The following is an 18,684-nucleotide window of genomic DNA, read 5'->3' on the forward strand; positions in this document are numbered from 1 at the left end:
GTTGTCAATAAACATCTCACCGGACACTGGTGTGAACTGTGTGCGAAAAAACGAACTGGACTGCACAGTACAGTGACATCAGAAGCTAAATGATTTCAATTAAATGAGCTCTTAAAAAAGATATCTTCTACACAATCTTTATAATTAATGTTCGGCCTCTAGGTCAGTTTAGATCCTTTTGTACCCGTGGTAACACAGACATTATGCAAGTGAGTCTGTTTTTTCCTTATTTTGTGCTGTTTGAATTTGTCATAAAGAAGAACAGAGATACATTTTTATAAAGCCTGACCTGATCGTCATGTTCAAGCTGTAGAAAAGGGTGTGCTCTTTATAGCTAGATAGGGACTACCTCCCACTAGTGCTGACTCTTCCCCTCACAGTATGGGGGCAGAACATAATCGAACCACAAGCACAGGGAACACAGAATTACAACATACTAGTATAGTAAATACACATCCTGTGATTACTCAATTTACACCTCGGATTGGACTGTCATACCTACAAGACCGCTCTACTGACTAAAAGGGATGACAGTAGGAGCAGCAAAGATGTTTCCGACACTGTATCTATGGAGAACTCATGCTGTGGAGCTATTCCAGAGGCCTGGAATACAATGTAAATACAATCTGGACATCCTGTATTTATACATGGGAACCTAACAATGAAAATGATACAGATCTGTATAGTTACAGTGCTTCCTGTCTCCAAAATAGATAAAGGTGAAGAGCAGAAAGAAAAGTCTGTGTCTGATCTACGTACTCTATCTCATCAGAAAACTGTGGATCAATGTAATTCCTGTTCACAAGGGGTGATGGGAGCTCGGGTCATGTGATCAGTAATTGATTGTGTTATGTGAATGATTGATCTCACAGCTATAGAGTAAAATATAACTTTTGCCTTTTGTCAGTACATAAGGCTGGCTCAACAGGAACACAGGCAAATCATTAGTACAGTAACACATTACACAGTATCAACAAAGCAGGTTTAATCTTTAGGATGTTTCCGACAACACATGTAAGTAATAGGTAAGCTAACAACAAAGCACATCAAGCCTTGTCATAATGTCACGGAAACAGCCTTGGAAGTGCCACAGATTGTCAGTGACACAGAAAGCCAGTGACATAAATCAACAGAACCTGGCTTTAAGGACACGTTTTGTCATTGCAGCGGTATTCGCTGTATGGTTGTGTGCATTTGGATGAGTAGACAGATTATCTGCCTGGTCAGATTCTCACAGCATTAATAAATACACATCACACAACATCTAGATGAGCAAGAAGAACATGGGAATTATAGAGTTATCACAGAAATGATGACTTTATTTTAAAATCTTTACCATCAAGTTTTCTTTTAGGATTTGCTCTGGAACTAAGCTTATCTACCTGCACATTTACACAATCATGAAGCCTGTTGTGTTAATATGAGGAGTAAATATTCTGTGTTTCTGACACACAAAAAGCAAAACGTGACCTGATGCATCATTCACTTGGCACAAAATTCCACTGCTATACCTCACAGTTTATATTAATTAAGAATTACAGTAATGTGTGTGTGTGTGTGTGTGTGTGTGTGTGTGTGTGTGTGTGTGTGTGTGTGTGTGTGTGTGTGTGTGTGTGTGTGTGCGTTTCCAAGTGAGAAACTGAGCCACCCATCATGCTGTACCTCACAAATCATACTGCCAGAGCACGGGGCACAGCTCTCTCTGTCTGTCCTTAATTTCCATTTTCTTCACTGTGGCACCCCTCCCGTCAGTCTATATCTGATCCCTCTGTATCTCCATCTCTTCTTTCTCATTCTCTGTCACTTTCAGTTTGGTTCTCCCCTCTTCAGCTTTCTTTTTTCTCCCACCTTGTCCTTGTTCTCTTATCTCTCTCATTTTTAGTCATCCCACTTGGCACTCTTTCTCTCTATGTCATTTTCTCTCACACCCACACAGTCCTCGTCCACCTTCTCCTCCTCTTTTTTTCCCCTTTCTTTTCCTACATCCTGTCCTCACTAGGACTATCTCTCATCCTTCTCTCATACCTTCTGAGTTAAAAGGCAAAAGGGGTCTTTGTTGTTCATTTGGGGGACAATCAAAGAAAGATGATTTGCTTTAGGGGATGTCTTTCTGTGTTTGAAACATGTGCCATGTGAGTCTGTCTTAATCTGTAGAACCATACAGTACGCTCACGTCAAGGTGGTCTAAGGAGAGGTGGGGGGGGGGGGGGGGGGGGGGGGGGGTGCTGCAGCACTGACACTGCTATGTGCACAGATAGAGATTTACCTGCTTCTGACATTTTCTGCTGGTTAACGTCACACAGGTTTGTTAAAAATCTTGACCTCATCACATACTATAACCACTCTGCTCTTTCCGCCTGACACAACAGATTTCTTCCAGTACTTTTTATCAGCCCCCTTTGAATTTATAGGACGTGCTTTTTCAAAGTTGACAGCAAACTGTGTTCGTGGTCATATAATCTGACATTTGAGCGGAACAACCTTTGTGTGTTTCTGCAGGAAAGTTGAATGCATGATGCCACACATGGTGCTGTATCTAGTGTATATGAGCACCCTGACCTATAGAGAAGCACCTGGGGCTTGCTATAGAGAAAAACACAGAGACATAAAAAGTTTGACACAGTTGCCTTGGTGACTGGCACCTACCTGTCATGCCTGGAGGGGTTTTCAAGAATTTTCCGTTGAAATTTTGGATTACCACATCACACTTTTCTGTCGATTCCATCCTGACACACACAGAGAGAAAAATTGCAGTAGGGCCATTATATGCCTGTCTAAATATGCATCTGTGCTTGGTTGTCTGTGTATGCCTAAGCAAAATGCCTTAGGTAGGCCTGAGGATGTGTGTGTGTGTGTGTGTTTGTGTGGGGTTTCCTCTCTTTTGTCCCAGCTTAAAAGCTCCATTCAGTCTGATCTGTTGTGTGTCATGTCCTTTTTGTCTGCCCCTATTCAGCTCTGCTCACCCAATCACAGCTCAATGACTAATTGCCTGCTTGGCAAGCAAAAGCCAGTGTCTGAGTGTGTGTGGGAGAGAAAAATGGGTGACAGAGAGAAAGAGATTGTGAATGTGTGTGCATGCGATATGTGAGCACGCATGTCTTTGTGTGTGTCTTGGGTTTGCTTCAAATAGCCAGTGACCCTGAATGGTGCCCTGACTGCATTCTAATCACTGGCACACTCCACAGTGTAACGGAGAAGACCCCACACACACACACACACACACACACACACACACACAGAGGAGGGTGAAGGAGCCAAGGGTACGAGAATGTGGACGAGTATGATTAGAGCTTAAAATTCTTTGGTTGTAAATGGGAGGGAGTCATAATTGTCTCTTGCAATTATCTAAAGCATGAATCTGGGCCATGGTACAATTATAAATCATTATTATTTAGTGTCTGATATGTAATTACACAGTACTTTGTCAGGTAAACTCTAAATACATTTTGATGTGATTGACAAAATGTGTCTGCAACCATACAATCCAGATAATAGAATAACAGAAATTCAAGTGAGCACTGTATGTGTCTTTCCATGAATACCTCGCAAAGCCAACTCCTCTGCTCAGGCCATTGGCATCCCTCAGTATCCGTGTGGAAATTACATGACCAAAAGGCTTCAGCATGTTCTCCAGTTCCTGCTCATCCATGGACACTGGCAGGTTGGAGATGTAAAGGTTAGTGGGATCCTGTTCCTGTTGCTGTGGAAAGAAAAAAATACATTGGCGTCACTTCATTTTGCAAAACATAAGCAAAAAGAAAAGAGCAGTTGTACAATTTAGTTTGGTCTTAATGAGTAAGGTGCTGACTGAAAATGTGTTTTGAAAGCATTCCAACCAACATTCAATTACATTCAATGGCCTCCACAATAAACAGTTTTTCTCCATAAAGAAAATAAAATTAAAGTTTAAGGAGAATTTGTGATATTGATTCTTAATAATTAAACCTCACCAATATCCATATTAGATAAGAGATTAGATGAGCCGCTCATATACATAAACAAAAATGCGGTTGAAGGGTTGAAATGTTGAATGTATGCTGGTTCCAGGAGGATGAAGTAAATCAGGACACAAGAAGAAATGAGCTAACTACAACCCTCCACTAAATGCATTTAAGGTTAACATAGTGCCATGCAAGTTGTTTATTTCCATAATCATGACTGAATATCCCACTGCAAGACATCTGTGAATTTAACTCAAGTGGCAAATGCTCCTCAAATGAGGAATTAACATTTCATTGGGAAGGCACTGCACCGGCTTCACACTTAGCACCCCTGAAGCAATAAAGAAACCCTCTCAGGATTCATAGATGTTAACACAGTTGCATTCAATTTTACCACAGGAATGAGGGAACCTCCTTCTAATGTGCCTCTTAGTTAGTTAGACTAGTATACTTCAATTATTTGTGTTCTGTTTGGCAGCACTCCATTGAAATGATCCTCCACAGGAGACCAAAGCCTGTGTGTGCGTGTGTAACTTATGCACTTGCAAATTAAAAAGGGACGGATGCAGGAGAGGGTGTGATGAAGAGTGCTCCATTTTACAGAGACTTACTTTTAACAAAATGGGAAAAGGGAGAATAATACATGCATGTTATATATATTTATAGTATATATATATATATACTATGACCACTTTATTAGGTACAATCTAATGCAATCCAATACAGCAGCTCAGCCACAAATTCTGCTTTTACACTGTTATTATTTGTCAGTTTGTGCTGAAACCATCAGAAAGGAAAATTCTACTATTTGTTTATAACTGTGGTCATAGCGGGTGTTGAAGTCATACTGGAGTATTTCTAATGTTTTGGCTTGATCATTTTTGACTGGATTCCTCTTCTATGCTGTAGTGATGTTTGTGGCTAATACATTTTCATTATGGGGCTGATGCATGGGGCTTAAATTTGTAATTCACAGTCTTAGCTTACTACAGTCACTGCCCAGAAGTGCCTCAAAAAGTCTAATTATTTTGATTCCACTAATGACATAAATACTTAAGTATGTATATTGTGCATATTCAACATACATGTGTGTTGTTGGCAGAATATTTGTTTGTTTTAACAATAAAAAAAAGCCCTATGTGGCATTTTTAACCCAAACATTTTCATTATTCATTGAGGATTTTCCTTTGCATGCACCAGGGCTGTTTCATTTCAAGAGGGGGAGTTCCAAATCTGACAGTCTGTGACCAAAGCCATCTATGCAATCAGTGATTCAGAATAAGCAGAAGAGCTTCAGTGAAGACGTCTGAAATATTTTACCTTTTGTCATCACTAGGGATTTGATTTGGCAGAGTGTCCAAAAGTGCCACAGTTTGTCTTCCCACACAGAGCAACTGGCTTTGCATGTAATCTTTTACATTTGGGTGAATATTTGAGTGTGTGTGTGTGTATACGCGCGTGTGCATTCATGCAAGCAGTGTTGGACGAAAGCAGCAACATCAAAGGCCCAGAGTCATGTGTAACAGCTGTGGAATCTGTCATTGATCTTCCTTAGACAGTTACGTCACTGAGATGATCAAACCCTTTTACTTGTCACAGAGCTGGGTGAAGTCATGTTTTGAGGACAACACACTTTTTTTTTTTAGTCTGTCTTCCACTCTGATCACCACATGTCAAGAGGTGAGGTGCTTATTATCATAACATTGACAATGAAGGTCAAGTGCATGATAATGACTAATTGCACTGACAGAGCACGACCCCGCTAACCCAGTAACAACAGATAAAGGTCACTGAATAGTCTTTTGACATTTGAAGCAGGCAGCAAAAATCAAGGGTCTTGTTCCGTTTAAATTCAGCTTTGTGAAACGTTTGTCAAAAACTTCTCAAGACGTTATATTCCAAAGCTGCTGTCTTTTTGGCACACCACTGTTAATGTTACTGTCTCAGTCTTGCAGGTTTACAAGGTTAAAGGGTAAAGTTTTTTGCACTTACTCAACAGAGAAAGAAGCAATTATAAAATAAATCACTTTAATTTAAAAAATATATAAACTAGGCTACTGAAGCCTCACTTCAGCTTCAAAGACACTGTGAAATTTGTCCCTGGTTGCCTCTTTTGTAAGCACAGTAGGACTTAATATCTTAATCTATGAGCCATAGGAATAATTACAAGAAGCAAAAGCAGTTTCAATATTCATGAGTTTAAGCAAGGTCTAATGGAGCAAGCATTTAAACCTATCCAATGTATTATTTTTATCAGGTAAGATTTAAGGTCATGATGAGGAACTTTGCATTATCAATGGGAAGTATATTTGACTACTGTGAGCTGTCCATTGATTAGATCAAAATATATCCGGGTTTGCAAATGCCCAAAAAAACTGCCCCAGGGGATTATTTTCATACCAAGTAATATGCTTCAGCAAAAATAACGAGAAACAACATCTTAATAAAGTCTCGGTTGACAAACAGGGAATAGCTGCTGTGAGAATCCATTACAATAAAAATAGGAACTTTAAGACTCTTACAATTGGACGGCGCAAGTGAAGATTCAGCGGTCAAACACCGTCTAAAGCTTAAAGTTATTAAAAGTACATCCACATCTGAGCAACAGAAAATTCAGTGGCAGAATCAATGGAGAAACCCAAACACATCCATCGCCCTGTCACACTTTAAAGCTGCGAGTTTCTGAGTGTTTGTCATTCAAACAAATTAACTCCAGAGTCTGCCCGAGGCTACTCCATGTCTCCGGTGTGCTTTACATTCTTACTGTGGCCGGTGGACTCTGTCATCATCAACAATAATTAGACTCAAAGAATTTCAATGTTTGCTTCTAGAGTTACATTTCATGTAGAGCAGAATTTCCTCTGGTCGTCTGTGGAGAAAACACTGACAGAATCCTGTTCTCCCTGTTTGCAGGCCATGAAAAGATTAAATGGTAAAACAGAAGATTTCCTATGCCTGTGGTCAGTGTGGTTACAAGCTAATTTAATTCAAAAACAATATGTCTTAAACTAAATCTCACAGTGGTTTGCCTAATTTCATCTAAAACTGGGTCAGCTGTTTTGTTTCAGCACACATTTTCCACACAGTTTCCAGTTACTGAGGATTACTACAAAATGAATGAAAGCAGATTTGTGCGAACAAGGGGGGATGCTATAACCTCTCCTTCGCTTATCGAGTTACTGATTACAATGCCTACTCCGCTGCCTGCCTGAAAATCCTTTGTTTTCTTTGTATCTTTATATTATCCCAATCCAGGGAAATCAAGAGTGAGATGCGTACAAAATCAAAAGGGGCACCATGGTGGATTACTGAAATCACATTACACTTCACTACACCATCTCTACACATAGTTGGCTGTAAAACACATTTATTTGCACGAGTGCTTCTGGGATATGAACTAAAGTGTTTTGGAGCATCCACATGTGAATGAACTCTGCTTGACTTTGCTCAAAGTTGCTGTTTGCATAAAGTTACTTCTCAGTGATCTCTCACTCTGCATGCTGCAAATGATTCACCTCTCTTTCTCTGTCCCTTCTCTCCCTCTGTCTCTTTGTCTCCCCCTCCCTCTCCGTGTAACATCTGTCATGAGCTGGAAACAGCTTCACACCAGCTGTGCCTCTCCCTGACTGTGTAGCCTGCCTGCCAGCCAGTCATCCTGTGTTTTCAGCCCCATTAAGCCCCATTGCTGCATCATCATAGCAGGTCTGTGCCTCTTATCGGGCTACTTCCTGGTTACCTTGCATTAACACCTGCTAAAGAGCTACAAGGTAAACATAGGGCAACTGTACACAGAAAAAAAAAAAAACGCTGGCTGAGTCTGTGTGCTACATGGGTGGATGTGAGGTGAGACGGTACTTGAACGTCTATGCAATCCCGATTGCATCTCAAATAGCAACACTTCACACCAGAAATGACACATCTCAGCCTCCCACAGCCCCGAACTCTCCGGGAATGAGCGCTTACTGAAAATGGATGAAATTAAGTAAAGACAACTGGCAGAGCCGGTTCATAAAGAAGCAGCGTATGATTAAGGAAATCAGAGTTTCTATTCACTGTGTGTTGACTTCTTCCGTCCTCTTACTCCAGCTTGTCTCTCACCTAATCCTGCTCATTTCCTCTTTTAATCCATCTATTCTTCCTCCTTCTTCGCCCACCTCCTCTACCCCTAACTTCCTCTTTTCTCATGCTCACCCTCCTCCTCCTTTTCCCTACTTGCTATTCGCCCCTCCTCTTCCTCAGATTAAAACCTAATCTCCTATAATGGTATCCTTGCAGCCTAAAATGCTATCTGAATGCTTAATTAATATTTAAAGAGCACAATTTCTTCTCCTCGTCCTTCTTGCCCTTTCTTTTTGTCTCTCTCTATGCTCTTTATGCTCTTTTTCCTCTTCACCCTATTCTCATCTTTATTCTACTTCATTTCCATTCGTCCCTCACCAATAACTCTTCCTTTCTCTGCATTTCTGCCTTCCTCCATCTTCCTCTTACTCAAGCCATGTTCCGATCTTTCATAATGATTGTCTGGCTGTCTAAACGCCCTCTAACGGCTTAATCAATACTTAATGAACATAACATAAATACTTTATGAACCCTAAACCCTGAAATCCCCGGGGTTTCATTAGCCATGGAGATATACACTTTTCTCCATCTTCATGATGACTAGAGGCTCAGTGAAATCAACACTGTATACTGATTACATCATCATTTAGTCTGTGGTCAGTTCATATTTGTAGGGATGATGCTTGGCTGCTGATATCACTCATATCAATGTGTTTGCTTTTGTACTATAGGTGAAGGGCGTGTTAATGTTCTTTCAACTACAGGTCTTAACACACCGACTGCATGTCCAATTACTTGCATGAACAGTACATTATGTGAGTGCATTTTTAAAAATAGAAATGTTTAAAATTAAAATGCCTGGTGACTTCCTGCAGGTTCCAGCCAGTAAAAGGCCGCTGTAATGTCAGGGTTCTTCCAAGTCAGGAGATTCCAGTGCGTTTGGTTGTACAGTGTGTGCTGTTCAGAGCGAGAAGCGCCACAGCCTGCAATTTCCTCTACCTATTTGTGTGTCGAATGTCTCTAGAGTATTAGGTTTAATGCGCAACAATAGAAAAAGGGCACGGAGTTCATCCATGTTATCACATCCTGTCAACTTCCAAGAAATATTTTTTAAGCCAATAAAGAAAACCCTACACCATGTTTCTTTGGTGTGGTTAATTGGCTACAAAGGTCATTTACCTTAGCAATCCTTTGAAAGATTGAGCTAATGCTCCTGCATCATTAAAATTGAGGTTAGAGGCTTTTCAAATGATGGCATACTTATGAAAATATTCAGAAGTAGAAAAGCTGTTTTCCACTCTGTGGCTCTCTAGTGGCTGTGAAGTGGGAAAGAAACCCTGACTATTCAAAGAAATGGCATCACACTTGACTAAGTGAGAGACTGACTATGTTTCAATGTTTAATTCAATTTCTTGACGGGCAGAGTGTTTTTCCTCCCTCTGGCTTCCAACACTGCCTGCGTCTTCACACTCTGCATGAGTCATTTAAAGCAATAAGAGAGGCCTTTCTAGATAATGGGGACACACACACATACTTTTCTAGTCACACATGCAGTTATTACTCAATTCAGCCATTCATATACATGTTCCCCTCTTTCTCTCCAGCCCTCTTTTTTTTTAAACTTCACATTGCTCTCTACTGTCCTCACTTTCTCACTGCAATTTTAACACAGCTCCTTTCCATCTCATCCCATATTTCTCTTTTTTTCTCTCTCACTGTCTCCACTGTGTGTATTAAAAGGCCAGTAATTCATCACAGAGTCATAGCAGAGAGCAGTCCCTGCTGCACACCAGTGTGCAGGCTGCTTGTCTGCCACCCATCCAGAGCCCGAATCAATCACCCAATCCTGAGACACTGAAACTAGAAGGGAGGTTCAGACAGAGATAGAAGCAAGAGAGACACACAGATAAAGCCAGAGGGAAGGAGAAAGGGTGGAGGTGAACATACAGAGAGACAGAGAAGCTCTGGGTGGACTAAATAAACATTTCCTTGGCCCAATGCAAACGTAACATATAAATGTAAAACATTTAACTTCCCCCTGTGATTCCCAGTGTGACCTAACCCTAACTAAAACCACGGGCTGTTCTTTAACAATTTAACACACAAGCACAACTTGTGAGTGTGGCCCTGATTCCTAACAGCTGAGCTGAAGTAGTGTCACTGGTTATGTGGTCGATTCAGAACCAGCCAAGAACCAAAATCTGGCATTTAAACTAAAAAAAAATATGTTTCTTATCAAGTGAGGATCCCCCAGAAACAAATCTGTGATCCATTTTGGGATTAAGATTGCAACTTTGGCTGACTGGTAAAATGTGTGAGCTCGCACTGTGGGAAGCCCATTAAGCAAAATGCATGGTTGAAGAAAGTCGAAAAAAGTTTATGGACACAAAACACATTATGGTTGTGACCCTCATAACACCAAAGGCCTTAGGTAAGACTCAAAGGCAAAGGATTTCGAAGGCAACCAACCATGCCAAGGCACTAGTATACAACATAAAAATCCATGTAGAGGGATTACGCACACACATAAAAGCGCGTAAAAAACAGATTCATTGAGTGTAGTACACACACATCCTTCCCTCTAGCTCTCTTTCTTTTCTCTCTCTCTTCTCTTCTGTAGAACTGAATGCTGTAATCAAGGCTAATGGGACTCAGCTGTTGGCCAGTCTAATTACCTGGAATGCAGACGGCTGATCTGGGAGACAGGCCTACACGTAAACACACACACACACACACACACACACACATACAGTCAAGTAGTCTCCAAAGACACATATTCTCCTCACTCAAATAAGTGAATGCATGTGTGCAATGTAAGGCAGCATGTACTTGTTTGTATGTCGTGTTTCTGTGGTTTAACGGGGTAAACAGAACGTGTGTGTGTGTGTGTGTGGGTGTGTGTGTGTGTGTGTGTGTGTGTGTGTGCGTGTGCAAATAAGGTCAGTAAAAGCTCAGGGAAAATTGTTATTCCTTTTCCAAGTTAGAAGTTCCCTGTGAGCAGCTTGGCTTGGAAAAGCGTGTTGTTAAATTTACACAAAACCATTCTAGTCTCCATTTCTCTTTCTCTTTTTTTTTTTACTAAGTGAATTATTCCAGCTATTTCTGACCAGGGCCAGTTTTTCCCATCACTTTGCTGTTCAACCAAATTTTTTGCCTCGGACTCAGACGGTGAAGTGGAAGGATTTTTAAAACAATCGATCAATGCCAAGGCAAAATAACCTTGAGTGAAAATTGAAAACCGTCTCTTATGTTTTGCAAACATTTTTAGTGGCAAAGCTATGACAGAGCAGCATGTCAAGTGCTGCGAAAGGGGATGAAGAACTTGGGGCTGATTTAAATAGTGTTTAGAATAAAAACAGCCAACAACACAGGACTTTAAGAAATATAACAGTACATCCCATCCACACATCTGATTTGGGCATTTTAAGATACTAAGTGGACAACAATGTTCATGAAAACAGAGGGATTTTCAAACAAGTCTCTTTTATGCCTGATAAATGTGTCTTGGTGTCATCTGAGGCCTTGTCAGCCTGATGTCGTAGTGTCTGCCCGAGCAGAGAGCAGGCTACAGGGAAATCCTTGCTCTAAATGATTAATGGAGTCTGCAACCAAGCAGGGGAGTTGTCTATGACTCTGCAGGTACAGCCCAGAGGAAAACTGTGCGGCTCACAATTGTCTTGCCTTTGTCTCCTGAGAAGTAAATTACATTCCTATTTTGAGTGTTCTGAATTGTTTCTCTAAACCTCATCTTAGTAGAAATATGGAGATCCCTTTAAGTGAAATTAGCTCTGAATAGCTTTCTTAGGCTATGCAGGGTTCACCTTTAGCTATATAGATAAAACAAAACTTTAAGAGTCAAAATTGAGATTTACTTGAGACTACTTTTCTACCATGCTTAAATCTCAGGGTAATTATGCCTCCATAAGCCTAATGTAAAGTGAAAAGGTTTTGCAGTGCTTTAAATGGACACAGTCATTTTACAACTGCTGACATCCCACAGGGAGCAACACGAAGTCCAGTGTCTTGTCCTATAACACTGGCCTTGGAGTCAGTGATCAAACTATTAATGACAAGCAGAAGAGCTCTTCTAGCAAATAAGCCGCTTGCCCTTTAGTGCCTATATGTATCTATATGTATTATATGTAAGGTAGCAGCATATGAAAGAAATCAGGTTGTCCAAAATAATGTAGCAGTTGTTGAAAGAATCAGTTTTGCTTTACTCTAGCCTCACAAAAAAGATTTAATTTTTTTTTATTATTTTACATTTAAAACTGTATCTGGTCTACTGACAATGGGTGTTTCATTATTGGATTGACCAGGTTTTAGGGTCATATAAAAGTGGTGTGTCATCAGCGTAAAAACATACTGTGTCTTTTAAAAGAGTCAGCTGCAGTATGCATCTAAAAAAAACAAAAAACAAAACATATGCTACAGTCAACATAAACATAAAGGTTCAGATTAGAACTGAAAATCCGGATGCCTTCAGGAATAAATATACAGCTACATTAACTGATTTAATTTGTCTGAATCTGAAAGCCATTTCATGTCTCTATTGCGTCTTGCTAAAGACACTATTCTTCACTGCGCTGTTATTTCTACTTTGGTTGACAGTATTACGGTCCAGCTGGTAGGGTCTTCTACAAACCCTGGGGTTGGTGGTTTGATTCCTACACCCCACCCCCACCCCCTGTTTCCTGGCAACATGTTGAATTGTTTCTGGACAAGACACTGAACCCTGAACCCTTGGCGCCTGAGTTTCCCCAAGGGGATTAATAAAGTATCAATTATTATTAAAGACTGTCAGGAAGTGCGGGGGTGAGAGAAGATAAAAAGTGGTTAATTGGTCAAGAGTGAGACTCAAACTTTGCAATCTTGGGTGCATGATCTGCTGTTTGCACTATGGCCCTGCACTGTGTACTCCCACAGATTAGAAAATAGTTCAGCTCTACTCCCAAATAATTCTTTTGCCAATCTCTCTCTCCCTCTCCTTGCATTTCACTGAACTGTTCCTTCATTGTCTGTCAGAGCATTTCATTACAAAAATGCAATAAACCACCAGGCTTGGTGGATTGCTGGATTATCATTGAGGAAGCTTTTTCTTGGATAAGGAAAGAGTAAATTAATAAAGAAAGTTTTGAGACAAACTTATTGAATGCAGGTTTGTTTGTTTCTGGCTTCCCTTTTTTCCCTACTAATAGCGCGCAGTTTGTCCTCAGACAAATCATTGGAAAATGAAGTTAAGAACCACAGCTAGAGAAGAGAGAAAACAAATTAAAAGGAAACCGCAAAATTAAAAAAGTTCTCGAAAAGTTAGAGGAGTAGGTTTGTGCTCTTGGCAGTGCAGTGATTAAAACATTAAGCATGGCCTCAGACATGAGAATCACATTGCCGCAAAGGGAAGAAATGTATTTGAATCTGAGCAGAGGTGTTTTTTTTTCCATTGTGTCATGTTACATGAATGCCAAAATGAATATGAAGAAATGTGGTTTATATGAAAATTACAACCAAAGAAAGGTCTGCTGTCAGCTTTATATGTCTGCAAGTAATTACTAAATAAACATCATACATGCGCTGCATCCTGCATTCAAACATTCACCGATTTGAAAACAAAGCCCTCTCGAGGGTGAGCAAAGAGTGCAAATGAGGAGCTTTAAGGCAAAGGCTGCAACCTTCTTCTCACTTTAATTGTACTGCAGTAAAAGTCTGAAAATGAGACTGTCATATCATCCAAGGGCAAATAACTCCTGCAGCACTAATAAATGTTACACAAGCTGGTTGACTTGCTGTATAACAGAGAGTTAAGCTGCCCATGTCCACCCACACCTTCTGCCGGCCTCGGCTATAAAGTCCTGGAGAGGAATACTGGTTTACACTTCAATAAAAGACCTTTTTCATCAACTCTGCTGCTCTCACTGCATCTGTCAAGCTGTAATCCAACCATCAAGGTCAAGTGTGTGTGTGTGTGTGTGTATGTATGAATGAAACTGTGTGTGCTGGATGACCTTAGTGCAATCAAAATAAAGGCGAGTTTAAATGTATACAGTTTAAAACGGTTATTTTAAATGCCGTGCAAAAAGCAGCACTACATGGCAAAGACTGGCTGTCATTAGTTCACAGCTAAACATGCTCACACCAACTGATCATTTTTCTATGGGAGCCCACTGAGCTGCTCTGTTGGAGGAGTTGGAGGGGTTTACATTCGCTCAAGGACACTAACCTGTGGTTGCTGAAGCACTGCTCAAGTTATTTTCCTTCCTCACATTTTCCCTGCGACTCTGGGGCTCCAAAGCAGAGATCTCCAATCTACATCTTTCAATTCTTATTCAACGATTCAGTCCATCCAATGGATATCAAATTATAATTCCGCACCATTATTTATATGTGTGTGTCCAGTGACATCGGTTTAAACACACCCTGTCATAGGAACATATCAATTTAACAACAAGTATGTGTGTTGCTCGTGGTTTGTCTGCATCGTGTGCACACGTGCGTGTTGCATGTTTTGCGATTCCACCTGAAACTATTTCATCCTGATCAATGCTTTTGTCCTACAGACCCAGAGCCCCATAAGCTGTGGCCTGTTGCCATGGTTATCTCTATTTGAAACTAGAGGGATTAACCTCCAGGGGGATGGCTTGGGAGAGGAGGAGAGGGGACAGAAAGAGAACGTGTGAGCGAGATGAGCAAAACAAGACGAACGGAGGGAGAAAGTATCAGTGAGGAATGTGATGACAGACGAGATAATCCAGAATAAAAGACCGAGATACAGATAGATACAGTAAATACACTGACTGCAAGAGAGACACAGCGAAAAGGAAAAAGCAAACATACATAGAGGGACTGAGAGTTAAGGGATATTAAGCACATGGAGAATAGTCAAACACAAAAACAAATATGTGTCTGACTATGTTGCCAATTTTATTCCCTTCTTGAATTCTGGTTTGGCTTCGTTTAGCTTAGTTTGTTTTAGCCGTACAGAAACCCCTAGTATATATTTCAAAGTAAATATTATGATTCTCTCATTGACATGTTGCTATTCCATTGGTTGAAATTAAGGTTTGTTATGAAAAACAACAAAATGCAGCCGCCGCCATCGCGCTCGCAGTACACGCTGTTCAGCAAACGATCCTCCTTCTCAAACACCGGGTGTGTGAGTTTGAACCCGAGCCCTCTGGTTGAAGAACAGTCTCCATGCCACAGATGAGGTTTTCAAAGCATCATTTAGCAACATGGAAGGGAATTAATTTAATACGCTGGCAGGAAATAAAAGCATATAAAGTGTACCAGTTCTGCATCAGAAGGTGGCTGTTTGAAGATACAAGTTCTTTGCAGAATGCAGGCGCTCTGAAGACGTGCTTCGAGTGTGTGTTACTGCGGTGCTCAGATGACAGAGCGGAGATTTTGCCGCTGCCTTTAGATGTTGGGACAAGGGCACTGTGGGGCCAGCTGACAGCTTGGTGGACCAAGGTTATTTACTTTTAGAAAGGGAAAACCAGCCTGAGTCAGCACATATTGCAAGGGCAGCCACACACACACACACACACACACACACATGTAAAGAGACATGAACAGACAAGGACTTCTAACTTTCATCTCTGATACATGAACACACACAGACACACAGATGCACCACTGACTCCACACACAAACACACACCCACACACACCCACACACACACACACACACGCACACAGCCGAGAGGTTAAATAGACTCATCGCTGGAACACCATTGAGAAAACAGCAGCCTAATTACCATCATATCCTCCTCCAAGGACACCCCATGACAGCACACTCACATTCATATATTCATTTTACCTGTACCAAACACATCCTCCCCTCTTACAAAGCCATTAGGCTCTAACAAGGGTTCTTAAGCCCTTCCAGCCCAAACTGAGCAGGTTTAGTGTCCTCCTGAGACAGAGCCTCATTAAAGCTTCGTCATACTAACACCCACTACAAACCATCTTGTATTGTAGGCTGACTCCCAGCAGTGCCATAACCCCAAATTGTTCTTGTCGAGGATCTGATCATCAAGAATTCACCACTAACCAGTCAACCAGGTAATAATGATCTCATCATCAATACCCGTAGTGCTCACTGTGTGTATTGGCATATTCACAGTTACACATAATTTCATATGATTTATTATAATAGCATGCATAGGAGTACAGAGCCGAGAACTAACCAGCACCCTAACCAGTGCCAGAAATAAAAGGAACACACCAGTGGTCAACTGGCTAACGACACAAACTGTTTTTACATGTGGTTTTAAATGTAGCTTAATTATTCTGTATAGCACTTTACCTAAAAAAGGGGCATATTGTCCATTAAACCAAGTGTTTAAAATGAACAATCATAATACTGACTGGATGTTTAATTTGATTTGCATAAAGTAGGTGGGGCAGCATGGTTTCGTGCTAGTTAACTATTTCAGAATCATTTGTGAATCAGCACTCTGATCTGAATCTCACTCAAAAATGCAGTAATTTTTATGATGACTTATAATATTCAGATTTTAGGCACAAAAATTAATTATTTTTTAAAACAATTTAACACTGCAGCACCACTTAACAAGGAAGCAAACCTGAAAGCCAGAAAACTTTTTTTGGCTGCACCAGGCAAACGATTATCAGTCAAACGACTGGACGTCATGTTTGAGTGCGGTATAAAACTCTTGTGTTGAGTATGTTGAAGTGTCCTTGGACAAGTCACTGAACCTCCACGCTACCCAAAAATGGCAGACATTGAGACTGTGGTGCTGGTCCTAAGCCCAGTGACAACTTGGTGGGGTTGCACAGGAGGGGCATTTGGAGTAAAACCTGTGCTAAATAAAATGTACTGACCATGACCCACTGTGGCGACCCATGAGGATAAACTAGTAGGGGCAGAAAAGAAAAGTCTGCCCAACACAATATGTATATATTTTGTTTGCAGTGCTACTAGCATTGGAAACAATATTATAGTTATTCACAATCAAATCATCTGATTTTAATGTGCACAGCATTCATTAGAATTATTTCTCTGGAAAATAGTGCCATATGTTTTTGGTGAAGTAACTGTGTTATTATAACCCGACTAACTCTGGATTTGTAGAAAAGTACACACTGTATCTATATTGTTAAAAAAAAATGTAACAGAAAGAGTTTGTGCTTATGGTTTTATCTTGATTTTTAATCTTAAGGACCTTTGCTGCCAAGAGGTACACATGCATACCAATCTTTCATCTGAGCAAATGTTACACGGACCACCAGGAACTGCAGGTCATCAGGATTCCTAGTGTGTTTGTGTTTAGATCAACAGAGGCAACTAAACCTGATGACCTCAGTGAAGAAACCTTTTGAGAGGAAGAAGTGGAATGAGCGTGTGTGATCGAAATCAAATGAAAGCAAGAGAAAAGAGAAGGACAAGTGGCGAGGCAGAGTAGACAGACTGATACAGCGAGTGAGAAAAAGCCTCATTGGTTTTCAGTGGGCATGTGCAGACTCAGACGCTCTGAAAGGTTACAGCATTTGATTTGTGATATTCTACTCAGAAAGCTCTCTCGCTCGCTCTCGCTCTCTCTCTCTCTCTCTCTCTCTCTTTCTGTGTGTGTGTGTGTGTCTGGATGAGCAGCTTCGCTACTGCTGTTCACCAAGTTTGATGGATGGCTGAATTATGCCATCGGATTGTGAATCTAGCCGACTCTGCTGTCTGCCCAATGACAAACAACAAACATGTCTGGTCACCAATAATAATGAGAGATGTGAGGACTGAACAGCCAATCGGAAAATAGACTTAATATTGTCCCCATAAAATAAGGACATTTCAGTCAGCGTCTCCCACTGCTATTAATACACTTCATTCACATGCACTCTGAGGAGTGTATGGAGGTAGATTTTAAATGCAGCACCATCCTTTTCTTCTTCTAACCCCCCCCCCCCCCCAACCGCTTTTTATCTGGACTTTTATTTCCTTCTTGTACTTCCTCCTTGATCACTTTGCACTCCCCCCTCTCAGAGTTCAGGTTGCCCACTCCATATTCACTCCATCTCTCTCAAGCCTCCCTCACTACAGCTCGGGCTTCCCACTCCCTCCCTCCATCAATCTCTCACATGCACCCTCCCTCGCTCCAGCAGCCCACTCAAAGGCTAATTCCACAGAGGGAGAGAATGTGAGGAGAGGCGTTTTATAGTGTTTTCCAGTTATCTCTGTCCTTATAGAGCTGTTCTCAACCCAGCTCCATCAAACTAAGCACCACCCCCACTCTCCAGCTGCCTACACCATTCCTCCTCTGTTCACAGCAATATTTCCCTCATTCCTCTTTGTTTTCCATCCTCTTCGGGGCAATGCTGGGGTGATACTGAATCTGAGGGATTTAACTCCAAAATGAGGCATTCACAGCTGCACAACATCTTCCTCGGACAAAACGATAAGCTGGAGATGCTGCATTACAGTCTAAAACAGCTCATTTCAAAGCTTTTCTCTCATTCAAAAATCCAGCTTTGACGCTCTTGGGACATTTTCCTTTCGAGCACAGACATCTCCACTTAACCATTACCCAGTTTTCTGCTGTCAGGCCTGATGCAGGGAACTGAAGAATTTATAGCATGTTAACTGCTGCCGTCCACGGAGATACGTTTTGAGCTCATCAGGAGGTATAAAGCTAAAAATCAGTGACTTAAAATTAGTAACTAGGACCCTTCAT

General features: G+C 41.0%; 1 protein-coding gene across 5 annotated transcripts in view; it reads right to left on the reverse strand.

The window, feature by feature from the left end:
* The window catches only part of LOC113170429 (RNA-binding motif, single-stranded-interacting protein 3), a 96,996-nt gene that overhangs the window by 26,993 nt on the left and 51,319 nt on the right, over positions 1–18,684 (reverse strand). For all 5 annotated transcript variants that reach the window (XM_026372523.1, XM_026372522.1, XM_026372524.1 and 2 more), the window contains 2 exons: positions 3,543–3,700; positions 2,647–2,726 (listed from right to left, as the gene is read on the reverse strand). In XM_026372523.1, the coding sequence (XP_026228308.1) occupies positions 2,647–2,726; positions 3,543–3,700 (238 nt within the window). The remainder of the gene's footprint in view (positions 1–2,646; positions 2,727–3,542; positions 3,701–18,684) is intronic.

The sequence above is a fragment of the Anabas testudineus genome, chromosome 16 (assembly GCF_900324465.2).
Source record: "Anabas testudineus chromosome 16, fAnaTes1.2, whole genome shotgun sequence".
Lineage (NCBI taxonomy): Eukaryota > Metazoa > Chordata > Actinopteri > Anabantiformes > Anabantidae > Anabas > Anabas testudineus.